This window comes from Tursiops truncatus, chromosome 3, assembly GCF_011762595.2.
Source record: "Tursiops truncatus isolate mTurTru1 chromosome 3, mTurTru1.mat.Y, whole genome shotgun sequence".
NCBI classification, from domain to species: domain Eukaryota; kingdom Metazoa; phylum Chordata; class Mammalia; order Artiodactyla; family Delphinidae; genus Tursiops; species Tursiops truncatus.
In genome coordinates, this window is record NC_047036.1 from 155,570,659 (window position 1) to 155,590,007 (window position 19,349).

Here is a 19,349-nt window from a genome sequence, read left to right on the forward strand (position 1 = left end):
AGGTCTACCCACCTCATTACAAATAGCTCAATTTCATTTCTTTTTATGGCTGAGTAATATTCCATTGTATATATGTGCCACATCTTCTTTATCGATTCATCCGATGATGGGCTCTTACGTTGTTTCCATCTCCGGGCTATTGTAAATAGAGCTGCAATGAACATTTTGGTACATGACTCTTTTTGAATTTTGGTTTTCTCAGGGTATATGCCCAGTAGTGGGATTGCTGGGTCATATGGTAGTTCTATTTGTAGTTTTTTAAGGAACCTCCATACTGTTCTCCATAGTGGCTGAACCAATTCACATTCCCACCAGCAGTGCAAGAGTGTTCCCTTTTCTCCACACCCTCTCCAGCATTTATTGTTTCTAGATTTTTTGATGATGGCCATTCTGACCAGTGTGAGGTGATATCTCATTGTAGTTTTGATTTGCATTTCTCTAATGATTAATGATGTTGAGCATTCTTTCATGTGTTTGTTGGCAGTCTGTATATCTTCTTTGGAGAAATGTCTATTTAGGTCTTATGTCCATTTTTGGATTGGGTTGTTTGTTTTTTTGTTATTGAGCTGCATGAGCTGCTTGTAAATTTTGGAGATTAATCCTTTGTCAGTTGCTTCATTTGCAAATATTTTCTCCCATTCTGAGGGTTGTCTTTTGGTCTTGTTTATGGTTTCCTTTGCTGTGCAGAAGCTTTGAAGTTTCATTAGCTCCCATTTGTTTATTTTTGTTTTTATTTCCATTACTCTAGGAGGTGGGTCAGAAAGGATCTTGCTGTGATTTATGCCATAGAGTGTTCTGCCTATGTTTTCCTCTAAGAGTTTGATAGTTTCTGGCCTTACATTTAGGTCTTTAATCCATTTTGAGCTTATTTTTGTGTATGGTGTTAGGGAGTGATCTAATCTCATACTTTTACATGTACCTGTCCAGTTTTCCCAGCACCACTTATTGAAGAGGCTGTCCTTTCTCCACTGTACATTCCTGCCACCTTTATCAAAGATAAGGTGTCCATATGCGCGTGGGTTTATCTCTGGGCTTTCTATCCTGTTCCATTGATCTATCTTTCTGTGTTTGTGCCAGTACCATACTGTCTTGATTACTGTAGCTTTGTAGTATAGTCTGAAGTCAGGGAGCCTGATTCCTCCAGCTCCTTTTTTCGTTCTCAAGATTACTTTGGCTATTCAGGGTCTTTTGTGTTTCCATACAAATTGTGAAATTTTTTGTTCTAGTTCTGTGAAAATTGCCAGTGGTAGTTTGATAGGGATTGCATTGAATCTATAGATTGCTTTGGGTAGTAGAGTCATTTTCACAATGTTGATTCTTCCAGTCCAGGAACATGGTATATCTCTCCATCTATTTGTATCATCTTTAATTTCTTTCATCAGTGTCTTATAATTTTCTGCATACAGGCCTTTTGTCTCCTTAGGTAGGTTTATTCCTAGATATTTTATTATTTTTGTTGCAATGGTAAATGGGAGTGTTTTCTTGATTTCACTTTCAGATTTTTCATCATTAGTATATAGGAATGCCAGAGATTTCTGTGCATTACTTTTGTATCCTGCTACTTTACCAAATTCATTGATTAGCTCTAGTAGTTTTCTGGTAGCATCTTTAGGATTCTCTATGTATAGTATCATGTCATCTGCAGACAGTGACAGCTTTAATTCTTCTTTTCCAATTTGGATTCTTTTTATTTCCTTTTCTTCTCTGATTGCTGTGGCTAAAACTTTCAAAACTATGTTGAATAAGAGTGGTGAGAGTGGGCAACCTTGTCTTGTTCCTGATCTTAGTGGAAATGCTTTCAGTTTTTCACCATTGAGGATGATGTTTGCTGTGGGCTTGTCATATATGGCCTTTATTATGTTGAGGAAAGTTCCCTCTATGCCTACTTTCTGCAGGGTTTTTATCATATGGGTGTTGAATTTTGTCAAAAGCTTTCTCTGCATCTATTGAGATGATCATATGGTTTTTCTCCTTCAATTTGTTAATATGGTATATCACATTGATAGATTTGCATATATTGAAGAATCCTTGCTCTCCTAGAATAAACCCCACTTGATCATGGTGTATGCTCCTTTTAATGTGCTGTTGGATTATGTTTGCTAGTATTTTGTTGAGGATTTTTGCATCTATGTTCATCAGTGATATTGGCCTGTAGTTTTCTTTCTTTGTGACATCCTTGTCTGGTTTTGGTATCAAGGTGATGGTGGCCTCGTAGAAGGAATTTGGGAGTGTTCCTCCCTCTGTTATATTTTGGAAGAGTTTGAGAAGTATTGGTGTTAGCTCTTCTCTAAATGTTTGATAGAATTCGCCTGTGAAGCCATCTGGTCCTGGGCTTTTGTTTGTTGGAAGATTTTTAATCACAGTTTCAATTTCAGTGCTTGTGATTGGTCTGTTCATATTTTCTATTTCTTCCTGATTCAGTCTTGGCATGTTGTGCATTTCTAAGAATTTGTCCATTTCTTCCAGATTGTCCATTTTATTGGCATAGAGTTGCTTGTAGTAATCTCTCATGATCTTTTCTATTTCTGCACTGTCAGTTGTTACCTCTCCTTTTTCATTTCTAATTCTATTGATTTGAGTCTTCTCCCTTTTTTTCTTGATGAGTCTGGCTAGTGGTTTATCTATTTTGTTTATCTTCTCAAAGAACCAGCTTTTAGTTTTATTGATCTTTGCTATTGTTTCCTTCATTTCTTTTTCATTTATTTCTGATCTGATTTTTATGATTTCTTTCCTTCTGCTAGCTTTGGGGTTTTTTTGTTCTTCTTTCTCTAATTGCTTGAGGTGCAAGGTTAGGTTGTTTATTCGAGATGTTTCCTGCTTCTTAAGGTGGGCTTGTATTGCTATAAACTTCCCCCTTAGAACTGCTTTTGCTGCATCCCATAGGTTTTGGGTCGCTGTGTCTCCATTGTCATTTGTTTCTAGGTATTTTTTTTTTATTTCCTCTTTGATTTCTTCAGTGATCACTTCATTATTAAGTAGTGTATTGTTTAGCCTCCATGTGTTTGCATTTTTTGCAGATCTTTTCCCGTAATTGATATCTAGTCTCATGGCGTTGTGGTCAGAAAAGATACTTGATACAATTTCAATTTTCTTAAATTTACCAAGGCTTGATTTGTGACCCAAGATATGATCTATCCTGGAGAATGTTCCATGAGCACTTGAGAAAAATGTGTATTCTGTTGTTTTTGGATGGAGTGTTCTATAAATATCAATTAAGTCCATCTTGTTTAATGTATCATTTAAAGCTTGTGTTTCCTTATTTATTTTCATTTTGGATGATCTGTACATGGGTGAAAGTGGGGTGTTTAAGTCCCCTACTATGAATGTGTTACTGTCGATTTCCCCTTTTATGACTGTTAGTATTTGCCTTATGTATTGAGGTGCTCCTATGTTGGGTGCATAAATATTTACAATTGTTATATCTTCTTCTTGGATTGATCCCTTGATCATTTTGTAGTGTCCTTCTTTGTCTCTTTTAATAGTCCTTATTTTAAAGTCTATTTTGTCTGATATGAGAATTGCTACTCCAGCTTTCTTTTGGTTTCCATTTGCGTGGAATATCTTTTTCCATCCCCTTACTTTCAGTCTGTATGTGTCTCTAGGTCTGAAGTGGATCTCCTGTAGACAGCATACATAAGGGCCTTGTTTTTGTATCCATTCAGCCAATCTGTGTCTTTTGGTGGGAGCATTTAGTCCATTTACATTTAAGGTAATTATCGATTTGTATGTTCCTATTCCCATTTTCTAAATTGTTTTGGGTTCGTTATTATAGGTCTCTTCCTTCTCTTGTGTTTCTTGTCTAGAGAAGTTCCTTTAGCATTTGTTGTAAAGCTGGTTTGGTGGTGCTGAACTCTCTCAGCTTTTGCTTGTCTGTAAAGGTTTTAATTTCTCCATCAAATCTGAATGAGATCCTTGCTGGTTAGAGTAGTCTTGGTTGCAGGTTTTTCTCCTTCAACACTTTCAGTATGTCCTGCCACTCCCTTCTGGCTTGTAGAGTTTCTGCTGAGAGATCAGCTGTTAACCTTATGGGGATTCCCTTGTGTGTTATTTGTTGTTTTTCCCTTGCTGCTTTTAATATGCTTTCTTTGTATTTAATTTTTGACAGTTTGATTAATATGTGTCTTGGCGTATTTCTCCTTGTATTTATCCTGTATGGGACTCTCTGTGCTTCCTGGACTTGATTAACTATTTCCTTTCCCATATTAGGGAAGTTTTCAACTATAATCTCTTCAAATATTTTCTCAGTCCCTTTCTTTTTCTCTTCTTCTTCTGGAACCCCTATAATTCGAATGTTGGTGCATTTAATGTTGTCCCAGAGGTCTCTGAGACTGTCCTCAGTTCTTTTCATTCTTTTTTCTTTATTCTGCTCTGCAGTAGTTATTTCCACTATTTTATCTTCCAGGTCACTTATCCGTTCTTCTGCCTCAGTTATTCTGCTATTGATCCCATCTAGAGTACTTTTAATTTCATTTATTGTGTTGTTCATCGTTGCTTGTTTCATCTTTATTTCTTCTAGGTCCTTGTTAACTGTTTCTTGCATTTTGTCCATTCTATTTCCAAGATTTCAGATCATCCTTACTATCATTATTCTGAATTCTTTTTCAGGTAGACTGCCTATTTCCTCTTCATTTGTTAGGTCTGGTGCATTTTTATCTTGCTCCTTTATCTGCTGTGTGTTTTTCTGTCTTCTCATTTTGCTTATCTTACTGTGTTTGGGGTCTCCTTTTTGCAGGCTGCAGGTTCGTATTTCCCGCTGTTTTTGATGTCTGTCTCCAGTGGCTAAGGTTGGTTCAGTGGCTTGTGTAGGCTTCCTGGTGGAGGGGACTAGTGTCTGTGTTGTGGTGGATGAGGCTGGATCTTGTCTCTCTAGTGGGCAGGTTCACATCTGGTGGTGTGTTTTGGGGTGTCTGTGGCCTTATTATGATTTTAGGCAGCCTCTCTGCTAATGGGTGGGGTTGTGTTCCTGTTTTGCTAGTTGTTTGGCATAGGTTGTCCAGCACTGTGGCTTGCTGGTCGTTGAGTGAAGCTGGGTGCTGGTGTTAAGATGGAGGTCTCTGGGAGATTTTCACCGTTTGATATTATATGGAGCTGGGAGGTCTCTTGTTGACCAGTGTCCTGAAGTTGGCTCTCCTACCTCAGAGGCAGAGCCCTGACTCCTGGCTGGAGCACCAAGAGCCTTTCATCCACACGGCTCAGGATAAAAGGGAGAAAAAGTAGAGAGAATTAGTAGAAGTATGAGGAAAGAAAGAAGGAAAGGAAGGAAGGAAGGAAGGAAGAAAGAAAGAAAGAAAGAAAGAAGCAAAGAAGGAAAGAAGGCAAGAAGGAAAGAAAGGAGGGAGGGAGGGAGGGAGGAAGGAAGGAAGGAGGGAAAGAAGGAAAAAAGACAGAAAGAAAGAAGACACAGTAAAAATAAAATAAAGTATAATAAAGTTATTGAATTAAAAAATACATATTTAGAAAAAAAAAAGGGACGGATAGAACCTTAGGACAAATGTTGGAAGCAAAGCTATACAGACAAAATCTTACACAGAAGCATACACATACACCCTCACAAAAAGAGGTAAAGGGGGAAAAATCATAAATCTTGCTCTCGGAGACCACCTCCTCAATTTGGGATGATTCGTTGTCTAAAGGAGGGAAGGAAGGAAGGAAAGAAAGAAAGAACGAAGGTAAAGTATAATAAAGTTATTAAAATTAAAATTAATTATTAAGAAAAAAATTAAAAAAAAAAAACCATGGACGGAGAGAACCCTAGGACAAATGGTGGAAGCAAGACTATACAGACAAGATCTCACACAGAAGCATACACATACACATTCACAAAAAGGAAAACGGAAAAGAAGCATAGATCTTGCTCCTAAAGTCCACCTCCTCAATTTGGGATCATTCTTGTCTATTCAGGTATTCCACAGATGCAGGGTATATCAAGTTGACTGTGGAGCTTTAATCCGCTGCTTCTGAGGCTGCTGGGATAGATTTCCCTTTCTCTTCTTTGTTCTCACAGCTCACAGGGGCTCAGCTTTGGATTCGGCCCTGCCTCTGCGTGTAGGTCGCTGGAGGGCGTCTGTTTTTTGCTCAGACAGGACGGGGTTAAAGGAGCCGCTGATTCGGGGGCTCTGGCGCACTCAGGCCGGGGGGCGGGGGTGAGGGAGGGGCACTGCGTGCGGGGCGGGCCTGCGGCGGCAGAGGCCGGCGTGACGTTGCACCAGCCTGAGGCCCGCCGTGCGTTCTCCCGGGGAAGTTGTCCCTGGATCCCGGGAACCTGGCAGTGGCGGGCTGCACAGGCTCCGCGGAAGAGGGGTGTGGAGAGTGACCTGTGCTCGCACACAGACCCCTTGGTGGCGGCAGCAGCAGCCTTAGCGTCTCCCGCCCGTCTCTGGGGCCCGCGCTTTTAGCCGCGGCTCGCGCCCGTCTCTGGAGTTCCTTTAAGCAGCGCTCTTAAACCCCTCTCCTCACGCACCAGGAAACAAAGAGGGAAGAAAAAGTCTCTTGCCTCTTCGGTAGGTGCAGACTTTTCCCCGGACTCCCTCCCGGCTAGCCGTGGTGCACTAACCCCTTCAGGCTATGTTCAAGACGCCAACCCCAGTCCTCTCCGTGCGCTCAGTCCGAAACCGAAACCCGAGCCTCAGCTCGCAGCCCCGCCCGCCCCGGCGGGTGAGCAGACAAGCCTCTCGGGCTGGTGAGTGCCGGTCGGCACCGATCCTCTGTGCGGGAATCTCCCCGCTTTGCCCTCCGCACCCGTTGCTGTGCACTCCTCCGCGGCTCCGAAGCTCCCCCCTCCGCCTCCCGCAGTCTCCGCCTGTGAAGGGGCTTCCTAGTGTGTGGAAACTTTTCCTCCTTCACAGCTCCCTCCCACTGGTGCAGGTGCCGTCCCTATTCTTTTGTCTCTGTTTCTTCTTTTTTTCTTTTGCGCTACCCAGGTACGTGGGGAGTTTCTTGCCTTTTGGGAGGTCTGAGGTCTTCTGCCAGCCTTCAGTAGGTGTTCTGTAGGAGTTTTTCCACGTGTAGATGTATTTCTGGTGTATCTGTGGGGAGGAAGGTGTTCTCCGCGTCTTACTCTTCCGCCATCTTCAAGGTCCGCCTTGACATACTTTTGAATTTTCCAGTTTTCTTTCTAGTATTGCTATCTAGTTTCATTCCATCATAATAAAAAAGATTCTTTGTATGCTTTCAGTCATTTTAGATTTATTGAGACTTGTTTTATGATCTAACGTGTGGTCTGTGTTAGAGGATGTTCCATATGTGCTTGAGTAAAATGTGTCTTCTGTTGCTGTTGGGTGAAGTGTCCTCTGTAAGTCAGTTAGGTCTAGTTTCTTGTATAGTGTTATTCATGTCCTATTTCCTTATTGATCTGTCTGGTTGTTCTATCCATTATTGAAAGTAGGGTACTGAAGTCTCTGACTATTCTTGGAGAACTGTCTATTTCTCCCTTTAATCTTTTAGTTTTCGTTTCATATATTTTGGAGCTCTCCTGTTAGTTGTGCTTATGTTTATAGTTGTGATATCTTCTTGATGAATTGACCCTTTTAATCAATATATAACATCCTTAATCTATATCTGTATATATTAAATATAATGTCTTGTAATGTTTTTTTTTCCTTTTGTTTGACAGTATAGCCACCTCAGGTCTCTATTGATTGCTATTTGTATGGAGTATCTTTTCACTTTCAACCTATTTGTATCTTTGGATCTAAAGTGAATCTCCTGTAGACAGCATTTTAAAAATTCATTTTGTATTAAGTTAATTCTTATAAGAAAGTGTTTCCTTCTGCTATTTTACTCTTTGTTTCTTATATGTCATATCTTTTTGCCATTATTTTCTCCATTATTGTCATTTATGATTAATTTATTTTTTCTAGTGTGCCATTTTTGTTACTTTCTCATTTCTTTATGTATATGCACATTCATTTTTTCTTAGTGATTACCCTGGGGATTGTCATTGACATCTAACTTTGTAATAATCAAGTTTGAAATTATATCATCTTAGTTTCAATAGAAAATCTCTGCTTCTTTACAGGTTGTGCCCCAAGCTGAATGTTGTTAATGTCACAAGTTATGTCTTCATACATAGTGTGTCCGTTAACTTTATAGTTTTATAATTATTGTTTATGCATTTGTATTTTAAGTCATATAAGAAATAAAAGGAATTATCTAAGCACCAGAAGAATGATCCAATATAAATGAGAGTTGGAACTTACAAACAAGAGCAGTATTAGAGGATCAGAAGTTCCACTAAGGAACTTCAGATGATAGAAAACAATCTGAAAGAGTATGTCAAATAAGTCTACTTAAAATGATTAAAGATATGTATGGAAGACTAGAAAATGTAAGAAAAAGTGAAATACTAGGAAAAAGAACAGGCAGATTTAAAGAACCAAATGAAATTTCTTGAATAAGAAACACAACTTTTGTAATAACAATTCAGTGGAGGGATAAACAGCAAATTAGACATAGCTGAAGATAGAATTATTGAATTGGAAGGTAGATCTGAGAAAATTACTCAGGATGAATCACAAAGAGGTAAAAAATAAGAGATAATGACAGACATAGAGAAGAGAAGTAGAAGGCCACACGTATGTCTAAAAGGACTTCTAGGAGAGACTAGAGATAATGAGGAAGATGAAATAATGAAAGAAATAATGTGGAGAAATTTAAGAAATGGTAAAAGACATGAATCCTAAACGTCAAGATTCATAAGAAATAATGGGAATTGTAAAAAAAAAAGTCACAGCTAGTGAATTCCAGAAGGCCAAAAACCAAGAGGAGATCTTAACCTCCAAAGGGAAAAAAGATTAATGGGATGATAGTTATTCTTCCTGTAGATTTTTCAACAGCAATGAAGAGCACAGAAAAGATGTTATAGTCTCCAAAGCACTGAGGGAAAATAACTGTTGATCTAGAATTCTGTACCCAGCTAAACTATCATTCAAAAGTTAAGTGAAATACAGACATTTTCAGAGAGTAAATGGAGAGAATTTATCATTCATAAAATCTCACTGAAAGAATTACCAATGAATATACTTTATAAAGAAGAAAATCAAGTCTAGAGTAGTAGAATGGGTTCTAGAGTGTGGTTCCCTACCTTTTTTTGCACCAGGGACCAGTTCTGTGGAAGATAATTTTTCCACGGACCAGGGAGAGGGGGATGGTTCAAGCGGTAATGCGAGCTATGGGGGGGATGGTTCAGGTGGTAATGTGAGTGATGGGGAGCAATGGGAAGCAATGGGGAGCAGCAGATGATGCTTTGCTTGCTCACCCACTGCTCACCTCCTGCTGTGAGGCCCAGCTCCTAACAGGCTGTGGACTGGTACTGGTTTGTGACCCGGGGGTTGGGGACCTCTGTTCTAGAGTAATGTGATGTCAAGCAAATAGAGTAAGTTAATAAAAAGCAGCATCTGATTCCCAAGGCCAAGGATTTGATTACACTAATGGTGACTGGCCTGCTAGAAGTTGTAGACTGCATTAACATATTAATGTTCCTGTGACTCAGGGGTATTGCCTGTTCTTGGCGACATGGTATAAGAAATTCTCCCTGAAAATACCAATGCTATGATATGCCAGCCACAAATTATGCCTCTCTTTGTTAGGGTAATTATGAGATCACAGGTGCTAAGTAGATGCCAGAGCCTGAACTGTAACATATACCAGTGTGAAAATTATTGAACTGGGAGCCTTCAGATTCTGAGAACTAACCTGTTCCCTGCTTTGTACATCTTCTGAGTGTGAAGTTCTCTGTGTTGAGAAAGCTAGGAATAGGACTGGCTTGTGGCCAAGGCATCATGGTTTTGAGATCCGGAAGGTGGGCCCTCATCCAATTCTAGAAATTTGATTGTCTCGTCTTCCTCCCTGTCCCCAGAGGCCACACTGATATTTGCCAAGGAGCATCCAGCATGCAGGGAGGTGCAGGCTGAGGTGGGGGTGAACACCATGCTAAGCTGTGAGGTAGCCCTGGCCCAGACAGAGGTGATATGGTTCAAGGAGGGAAAGAAACTGAGTTCAAGCTCAAAAGTGTGTGTGGAGGCCAAGGAAGGGCTGCACCCCGAGGCTGGTGGCGCATCAGGTGGGCAAGGTAGATGCTGGGTGAATACAGCTGAGAGGCCAGGGGCTGAAAGATCTCCTTCCACCTCAACATCACAGGTGGGTTCCTTGAGGTCCTTCTTATGTTCCTCAGCTTAATTATTAGGGAGTAGGGGTGTGTGGTTATGCCACCTAAAAGTGTGTTTTCTCACAAAACTTACCACATAGCAGCTAGCGGATATTAATTACATGCCAAGGGCCAGATTTTATGAAGTGCTTCTTGTCTTTTTACTTGTCTAAACTTCACAACCACCTCAGGAAGAGGAATTCTGATTATTCCCATTTTAAGATAAGGCACAAGGAAATTCCATAACTTGCCAAAGTTCACATAGCCAGAGAATTACAGAGCCAGGATTTAGGCCCAGTATTCTGAGGGCTATTTTCTCTGGTTATCAAATTACAGTTTAACAATCCCCTGCCCATATTTAAAAAAAATTTTTTAAGAGACTATTCCACTGTCTTCCAGATTCCATGTATTTTTTTGGAATATCTACTGTCATATATATTATGTTCCCTCAAGGGTCATTTTTTTCTTTTCCTGTTGTTTTTAAGGTATTGTTTTTGATTTTGATTTTCAGCAGTTTACATTGATGAACCTAGGTGTGATTTTCTTTGTATTCATCCTGGTTAGGGTTGCAGAGCATTTTGAGTCTGTGGAGTTTTGTCTTTCCTCAACCATCCCCCCATTGCTTGCAAACCAGAGTGTGGTTTCTCACATGTCTCATATGTATCTCTCTTTCTCTCCACCTCTTAATTTTTTTTCTCTCTCTGCTTTAGTCTGGATATTTTCTTTAGATCTGTCTTCCAATCCACTAATTTTCTATTCTTCAATATCTAATCTGTTGTCAAACCCATTTATAGTGTGTTTACTTTCAGTTATTGTATTTTCCAGTTTCATAATTTCCATTTGTTTAATTTCTTATAGATTCTATAGATTCTAGACTCTGTAGTAAAATTTTTGTATTTGATATATTTTCTTTTCTTTCACATTAAAGAAATATTATCATGGTTATATCCTGGTCTGATCATCTGATATTGCTTTTTTTGGGGTTTCTATTCACTCTTGTTCTTGGCATGCCAGTGAATTTTCAGTTGACTGTCAGACATCGTTTGAGAAAACTTTTTGAATATGGATGATGTTATCTTACTTCAGACAGAGGATCAGTATTTCCTTTGCTAGGGAGGGAGAGAACAACTAAGAACTTTAGTCTCTTCAAGGACTGCACTGACTCAAGGCTGCATTACAGTTTTGATCAGGGTCATCTATCTCTGGTCTGCCCCCATTCCTGGGCATAGTCCTCCAAGGATTTCTACAGAGACTTGGGGTATGGAGGGGGGGTCTCTTTTCAGGCAGACACTCAGCTCTGATCTTTGTCTCTGGTAATGCAAGGTGTTAAAAAGTCTGCTCTAGTTTTCAGAGGTTTTCTGCTTGGCTTCGTAGTCTCCTGGGCCATGCAGTTGTGGAGCTCATCAAACATCTTGAGGGGAATGTGGCTGAGTGTGGGGCTCAATTCTACCAGATCTCTTTTTCCTGGAGGCTTGGCTCCTCAATCTCTAACTTTATCTTTCTGCTTATACAAGGTGTACATAGCCTGACCAGGTTTCCTGTTTCGTAGTAGCAGCCCTATGCCTTTTAGTGTCATGCTGTACCAAGGAGCAGCAGTGTCCAGAGGAGAAAATCAGATGCCCAGTGTGGTTCCAAAAGTGCAGTTCCCTTTTACCTTCCTCACTCACTTCACATCTATCCTTCTAGGAGAGCCCTGGCCCTAGCTCTCATCTCCGTTAGAATGACTCCCCTCAGCTTTCATCAAAGCTGCCTCCCTTTTATCATTTAGCACTTCACCTAAACATTAGTCCTTACCAAGATTTTCTCTGACCACCAAATCTAAGTCACTGTCAGTCCCTTCTCTCTAGCGCATCACTCTGTCTTATTTCATCACAGCATTGGCCGTAGCATTAAATCATTGTCATGTTTGTATGTTTGTTTGTTTTTCCTCAGTAGAAGGTAAGATCTGTAAGAACAGAGACTGTGTTACTCACGTTTCCAGCTATGGTATAGCATTCCCAGCACCACCATAGTGCCTGCAGATAATGGGCCCTCCACTGACATTAGTTGCATCAGTGATTGAATGAATGAATGAATGAATGACTGCATATACAGCATGGACTCTCTGAGATCCTATATGTATTTATACATATAGGGGATACAAGTGCACACAACCCAACCTGCTTGCCAGAGGTGACTGTCACATGGGAAAGACAATGAACTAGCTGTGACAGATGCTAGAATAACTTTGGCCACTTTCCTCCAGCCTTAGGAATTGACCTTGTGTCAGAACATCACCAAAATGCACACTTGAGATATGTTTGTAAACACAACTCTACACCTTCCTGGGCACATGGCATCACTGGCTCCAAGGAGAAAATTTACTGAACTCTTAAGTTTTGGTCTCACAGGCTGGTACCAGCTTTGTGTCTCTGACACTGTGTCTCCCTTTCTGTGCCCAGAGTCCTCTGCGGTGTTTATCAAGGGACAGCCAGCACATAAAGAGGTGCAGGCCGTGGTGGGGGCCAGCACCACACTGAGCTGCGAGGTGGCCCAGGCCCAGACGGAGGTGATGTGGTACAAGAACAGGAAGAAGCTGAATTCAAGCTCAAAAGTGCATGTGGAGGCCAAGGGCTGCACCCGGAGGCTGGTGGTGCAGCAGGTGGTCAAGGCAGATGCCGGGGAGTACAGCTGTGAGGCCGGGGGCCAGAAGGTCTCCTTCCACCTGGATGTCACAGGTCAGTCCTTGGAGGTAGTAACTTAGCCTTGTGTGGAGGTGAGGGACTGGCTTGCATCCCCCAACAGACCCGATGATCTTCCCACTAGACTTCATCTCTTTTAGCCTTCTGTCCTCCCACCTCCATTTTCATACCCATGGCTGGACCAAGGGAGGCTGGATGGGTAGGCTGTGAACAGAAGGGATAATGGTGTTCCTATAAACCCTGAGTGGTGTTTCCACACAGTAATGCACACTCTTCAGTTCCCAGCATCTGCCCAGAACCTTCTGGGTATTCCTTGGTGTCTGGGACTCTGGTTCTGTCTTGCATTTGGGGTCTGAGGTAGACCAGATGTCTTTTAACTGTGGGTATGTGAATTTGCTCCTCCTGGATGTCCTGACAGCTCCTAGACGCCGTCACCTAGCAACGCATGTGGGTTCACACTAGGGAGAGATGTTTGAATTTCATTAAGCCAGGACAAGGGGAAATTTCTGCCACACAGTCATACTTGGATTTATCTCAAGACTGAACTATGGATTATCAAAGTTTTAGGTGTTCTGAACACTCTTTCTTCCTTGCACATGGATATAGAAGTTATCTGTGCATCTACATGTAACAAAATCTAGATCCATTTTTCTTGCAATATGTGTGCAAAGTAAACAGAGACCAGAGGGTTGGTTGATATGTGCCTGAGATATGCACATGTGAGGTCTGGAATTCTCTTTTCAAAGCAAATAGTGATTTCCTTTTGTTTTCTGTTAGAACATTCTATGTCAGAATTCCCCATGGAGTCTGATTTATAGATTTAGACTTGGAGAGGAATAGTAGCTTCTCCTATACCAACATGTATATATCTTTTAAGAATGGTATTTTAGAAGAATATGACAATATTTTTTCATGGCAATAAGTATGAAAGTTTTGACAAATTGATCAGATTCTTAGAAAACTATATAAAAAGTGACACAAGAAACATTCAACAACTCAAGTAGTCCTATAATATATATTTTTTTTTTTGTGGTACGCGGGCCTCTCACTGTTGTGGCCTCTCCCGTTGTGGAGCACAGGCTCCGGACGCGCAGGCTCAGCGGCCATGGCTCACGGGCCCAGCCGCTCCGCGGCATGTGGGATCTTCCCAGACCGGGGCACGAACCCGTGTCCCCTGGATCGTCAGGTGGACTCTTAACCACTGCGCCACCAGGGAAGCCCAGTCCTATAATCTTTTAAATAATTGGAACCATAACGATAAATCTTCTCATAGAGAAAGATCTAAGCCCAGTAGTTCCACTGGTAAATTATATGAAATACTTTAGAAAGAAAATCCATGTTCATGGATATTCTTCTAGAGAATAGAAAATGGAGATAAACAGTCTCTGATTTGTTTCATGTAGATAGCATAACATTGATACAAATATCTGACAAAAAAATTTTAAGAATTAAAATTACAGACCAACCTATTATGGATATCAAGACCAATATCTGAAACAAAATATTATCAAAATAAATTTAACAATATATTAAGAGGAAAATTGGTAATACACTGTGATAAAAGTCATAGTCCAGAAATGCAAGGCTGTTCAAACACTAGAAACATTAGCAAAGTAATCTGTTCATGACATGCAGAATAAAGTATTTGGTAAGATTTGGCATTATAAATACAGAAAAAAAGTTTAATAAAGTTGGCATCAATTCATGATATAAAATTCTTAACAAATTATAAATAAAACAGTTCGTAATCTGATAAATGACGCTGCAGACAAACCAGCTAATTGCACACAAAAAAGTGAAAGTTTGTCTGTGAGATAGCGAACCAGACAAGGAAGCCAACTGTTACTACTTTTAACCAACATTGTACAACAGAGATAGGAGGAAAAGAAAGTAAAAGACATAAACGTGTGAAGAAACAAAAGTTGAATTCATGGATAATATGATTAATCCAAAGGAAAAATTATGAGACTTAATAAGATAGTTGAGAATGATTACCATGTAAAAAGATCAATATGAAGAAAACACTTCTACGGCTACATAGTAGCAATAAACATCTGGAAAATGAAATTTTTAAAAGAGTTACAATAGCATCAAAAGAATCATTTTCTAATTCCAAATCTAACAAAGGGTGGTGAGAGGCTCTGTGTGTGGGGGGGAATTATTAAAAATGTTTTGAGAGACAGTCAAGAAGTTCTAAATAGTTGGGTAGAAATCCAGGGAAGAATAAAAAATGTTCAATACCAATTAAAATCCAAACAAATGTTTGTTTAGTGGGGATTTTGTAAATTCAGAAGTAAATTGCTAAGACCATGTACAGTCAATACACTATTGAAGAAGAGCAAAAAGTGAGTTATTTGCTATACCAATATCAAGATTGTTATAAAGCTATAGTAATGAATACAATAGTGTCTCATTGCAAGGATAGATACACAGACCAAGGGACCAGAGTAGTGATCTCCGAAACAAATCTGCACATGAATGGATGCCCACATTCCCCTGCTCCTTTCTTTTAAAAAAAAAGTGGAATCATGCAAGGAGTAGAGACAACATGGTTTTAATAAATGACACTTAAACCATTTAACCATATAGAAAAACGATTAGGCTAGTAATTCATATCCCCCATGGTCAACTCATGTTGGGTTAAACACCACAGAATAGAAGGGAAAATCATAAAACTCTTAGATGATAACAGATGGTTTTAATTACCTCAGACTAAAGAATGATTTCTTTCTTTTTTAAAATAAATAATTAAGAAAAATTTTATTTATTATTTTTGTCTTCGTTGCTCCATGCGGGCTTTCTCTAGTTGCGGCGAGATGGGGCTACTCTTCACCGTGGTGTGCGGGCTTCTCACTGCGGTGGCTTCTCTTGTTGTTTAGCATGGGCTCTAGGTGTGAAGGCTTCAGTAGTTGTGACTCGCAGGCTCTGTAGTTGTGGCTCACGGGCTCTAGAGAGCAGGCTCAGCAGTTGTGGTGCACGGGCTTAGTTGCTCTGCGGCATGTGGGGTCTTCCCGGACCAGGGCTTGAACCTGTGTCCCCTGAATTAGCCGGTGGATTCTTAACCACTATACCACCAAGGAAGTCCCAAAGAATGACTTCGTAAAATACAAGTGCACTAACCATAATGAAAAAAATTTGACATATTTGACTACCTTAAAACTAAATATGTATTGATAGATTCATCAGAAGATAGCATGAAGTACTGAAAAGGCAAACCACACAGATGTGGAAGACATTTAGAACACACACACTTGTCAGTGCCTAGCGTTCGTATGTATAAAAATGTCCTTAAAGTGAACATACAAATGGCGGACAGTGCTATTGAAAATAGGGCACAAACGTTGAACAGTGACACCACAGAAGACCAAACACTGATGACCAAAAACATCAGAAATGGGTCTTTATTTTGAATCATCACAAAAAATGCAAAAGAGTGCCACAGGAGGTACATTTCACTCCCACCAGACTGCTGACAATGAGAGTAGGTGAGGGTAGCACTTCAGCAAACCTCATTCACTGCAGATGAGAACATGCCCTGCACTTTCCTGTGGGAAAAGACTCTGGCCTCATCTGGGAGGGATGAGGAATGCACCCATAATGACCCCACAGTTTCTGTCCTAGAAGAATTGTGCAATGAGGAACTTTATCAGAGTATCCCCATCAGATGCTTGTACCAAGTAACAATATGAAAAACTTAAATTGTACTAGCAATTCCCACAACACAGAAAAGTGAACTCGTGGTGGGGTAGAAACCCAGTGTAAAGGTAAAAACAAAAAACCCCACCGATGATACCGTGGTTTCTTTAAAGACTTAGGTAAGGAAACATTTCTAAATAGAACACAAATGCTCTAAACAAAAGGGCTGAAATGGACATCGCTGAAACTATTGAAGGGAAAAATTTTGATTCATCAGAGGACTTGATCACACAGTGAAAATGGGAGTCCCACAGTTAGGAATAACCTTCAAAGCTAGCAATATTTCCTTCTAATATTTCAATGCATAAAGAGTGCCTAGAGATGGAGAGAACAGAGAGCCTACTATTAGTGAGTGGGCAAAAATTTGAATAGTGTCACCAGGAAGAACAAAAGAGTAATGGGGACCCCTGATGTTCGGGGAAAGGTGCTCAGCTTCTTTATTCCTCAGACAATGGAAAGGAAAGCCATGGGGAGGTGCCAGCACTCCCCAGAGATTGCCACAAGTTGACCGTACTAAGTGTAGGCCAGGGCACCGAGCCTCAGTGATTTCCATGGACTGCAGGTGCAAAGTTCCTTGCTTAGGCGGATGGAGAAGACTGTGGCCCCATCTGGGAAGGTTTGGGAACTGTGACCCCGCAGATGCCATGAGCAGGGGAGAAGTCTCTTCCAAAGCGCACCCTCCCCCGAAACCCCCAACCCCCGGACCGGCTCACGCGGACGCGGGGGAGAAAGCATCACGTGTGTTACTTGTCGCTGAGAAAGGCAGGGGGACTTCTGCGGGGCACACGGCTGGTGCAGAGCCTGGAGAAGTCTCCAGCTTGGCCCCCACCCCACCTCCGCACCCCTCGCACCCCCCGGTCCACGGCTCCCCACTCAGGTCTCCTTTGCCGAGGGCTTCCTTCCTGACTGAGATGGTGTCCTTGACCCATGTATCCCTCCCTGTCCCCAGAGCCCAATGAGGTGTTTGCCAAGGAGCAGCCAGCACGCAGTGAAGTGCAGGCCGTGGCGGGGTCCAGTGCCACACTGAGCTGCGAGGTGGCCCAGGCCCAGACGGAGGTGACGTGGTACAAGGATGGAAAGAAGCTGAGTTCGAGCTCGAAAGTGCGTGTGGAGGCCACGGGCCGAGGGCGGCGGCTGGTGGTGCAGCAGGCGGGCAAGGCAGACGCCGGGGAGTATAGCTGCGAGGCCGGGGGCCAGAGGGTCTCCTTCCACCTGGATGTCACAGGTCAGTCCTGGAGGAGGATACTAAGCTAGCCTATTTGGAGGTGATGAGGGGATGGTCTTGCGGCCTCCACAGATGGGTGTTCACTTGCCTGTAGCCTCCCAGTCGTCCACGTCCCACATTTATAGCTATTTTTGCCCAGGGGGAGTATGGATGGAGAGTGTGGGCGTGGAAGGAAGAGGGGCCATTTGTGTCCACCTGTTTCCATGCAATAAGACCCAGTTACAGTGTCTTAGCACCTGCCCAGAGTCATCCTGTTGTTCCTGGTATCGGGACCCTGGCTGTCCCTGATGCGTGGGGTCTGAGGTAGGCCTGGGGATATGTGACTTTCCTCCCATGGTACTTCTTTCCTGACACCTACAACATGGCTCATGCCATCTTGGGTTGCCAGATGGGGTTTCAATTTCATTGATCGCAGATTAGTGGAGATGTTGGCCACCAAGTCCCGCTTGGAATTATCTTAGGATGAACTTTGGATGGTCAGATTTGAGGCTAATGCGACGCCCTTCCTTCAATTTCCTGAATAAGGAAGCTCTGGTTGCCTGTAGGTAGCAGAAGATAGGCAAAGTTTGTTGTCATGATCTTGCAAGGGAGAAAGAAAGGAGGATTGGAATAGAGTCCCCAGTGCTGCTTAGGGTCGTCTTCCTAAATGCAGTAGGCTTTTGCCTTTCTCTTCAAACAGTTTGGATGCTGCAGGTCAGTATTCCCAATGGTGTTATACTGATGAATTTAGGAACAGAAAGGAAAACGTCGCTACTGCCCCATCGGTCTGCTTTGCTAATGAGGAGTTAGTGTACTAGCAGCAGACTCTGACTGGCAAAGCAGTCTTTATTTCGTTGCATTTTCCTAAAGGTTAGTGAGTGTCGCTGCCTCGTGGCTGGAACATAGGGCAGTCTATTAAATCAGGTTACTCGTCTTCTGTGAAGAGAGCCTTCATGCTGAGTAGGGGTGGGCTGCCATTCCACATTGACTCCTAGATGCCAACCCGTAACGGTTTGAGACCGTGCGACCATACGATTATTTATGGGTGTGTATAGATATCCCAGATCCGAGAAGGCATTTCTGTAAAATGTGGCATTCGGAGAGTATTAGAGAGTGTTCTAAGATAAAAGCTTTGAAAAGTTGTCAAGTTTGACTAAATCCTGGACAACTGTATGAAAACTGACACAAGAAGATGTAGAAAACTCAAAGAGTTGTATGACTTGTCAATCAGTAGGACCAATAATGAAAAATCTTCCCAAGAACTACCTGGTACTTCTCTGGTTCAGTCTACAAACTATCCTGGAAAACTGTTATTCCATGCTTGTGGAGATGGTCTTAGAGGTAGAAAAAGGAGATGCACTCCATAAGTCTCTTTAAATTCAGAACATAACATCGATGCATACCAAAATCACTGAAGAAAGGCAGGAAGGATGAATGCAATTCCAGACGTATGTATTGCAAATATCACAGCCAAAATCATAAATGAGTTGTTAGCAAAAGGAATTCAGCCATGCGTCCAGAGGGTGGAGTCAGTGATGATAGTCCTAGTCCAGGATTGCACGTTGTGTTGAAGGTTGACAAATTTAATATATATAAAGCATGGAATTAAGAGATTGAATGCAAA

General features: G+C 41.6%; 1 protein-coding gene across 1 annotated transcript in view; it reads left to right on the forward strand.

The window, feature by feature from the left end:
• OBSCN (obscurin, cytoskeletal calmodulin and titin-interacting RhoGEF) overlaps positions 1–19,349 on the forward strand; it is a 176,668-nt gene that overhangs the window by 12,331 nt on the left and 144,988 nt on the right. Inside the window, 2 exon segments of the mRNA XM_073801960.1 lie at positions 12,720–12,861; positions 17,471–17,746. Of these exon segments, the coding sequence (XP_073658061.1) occupies positions 12,720–12,861; positions 17,471–17,746 (418 nt within the window).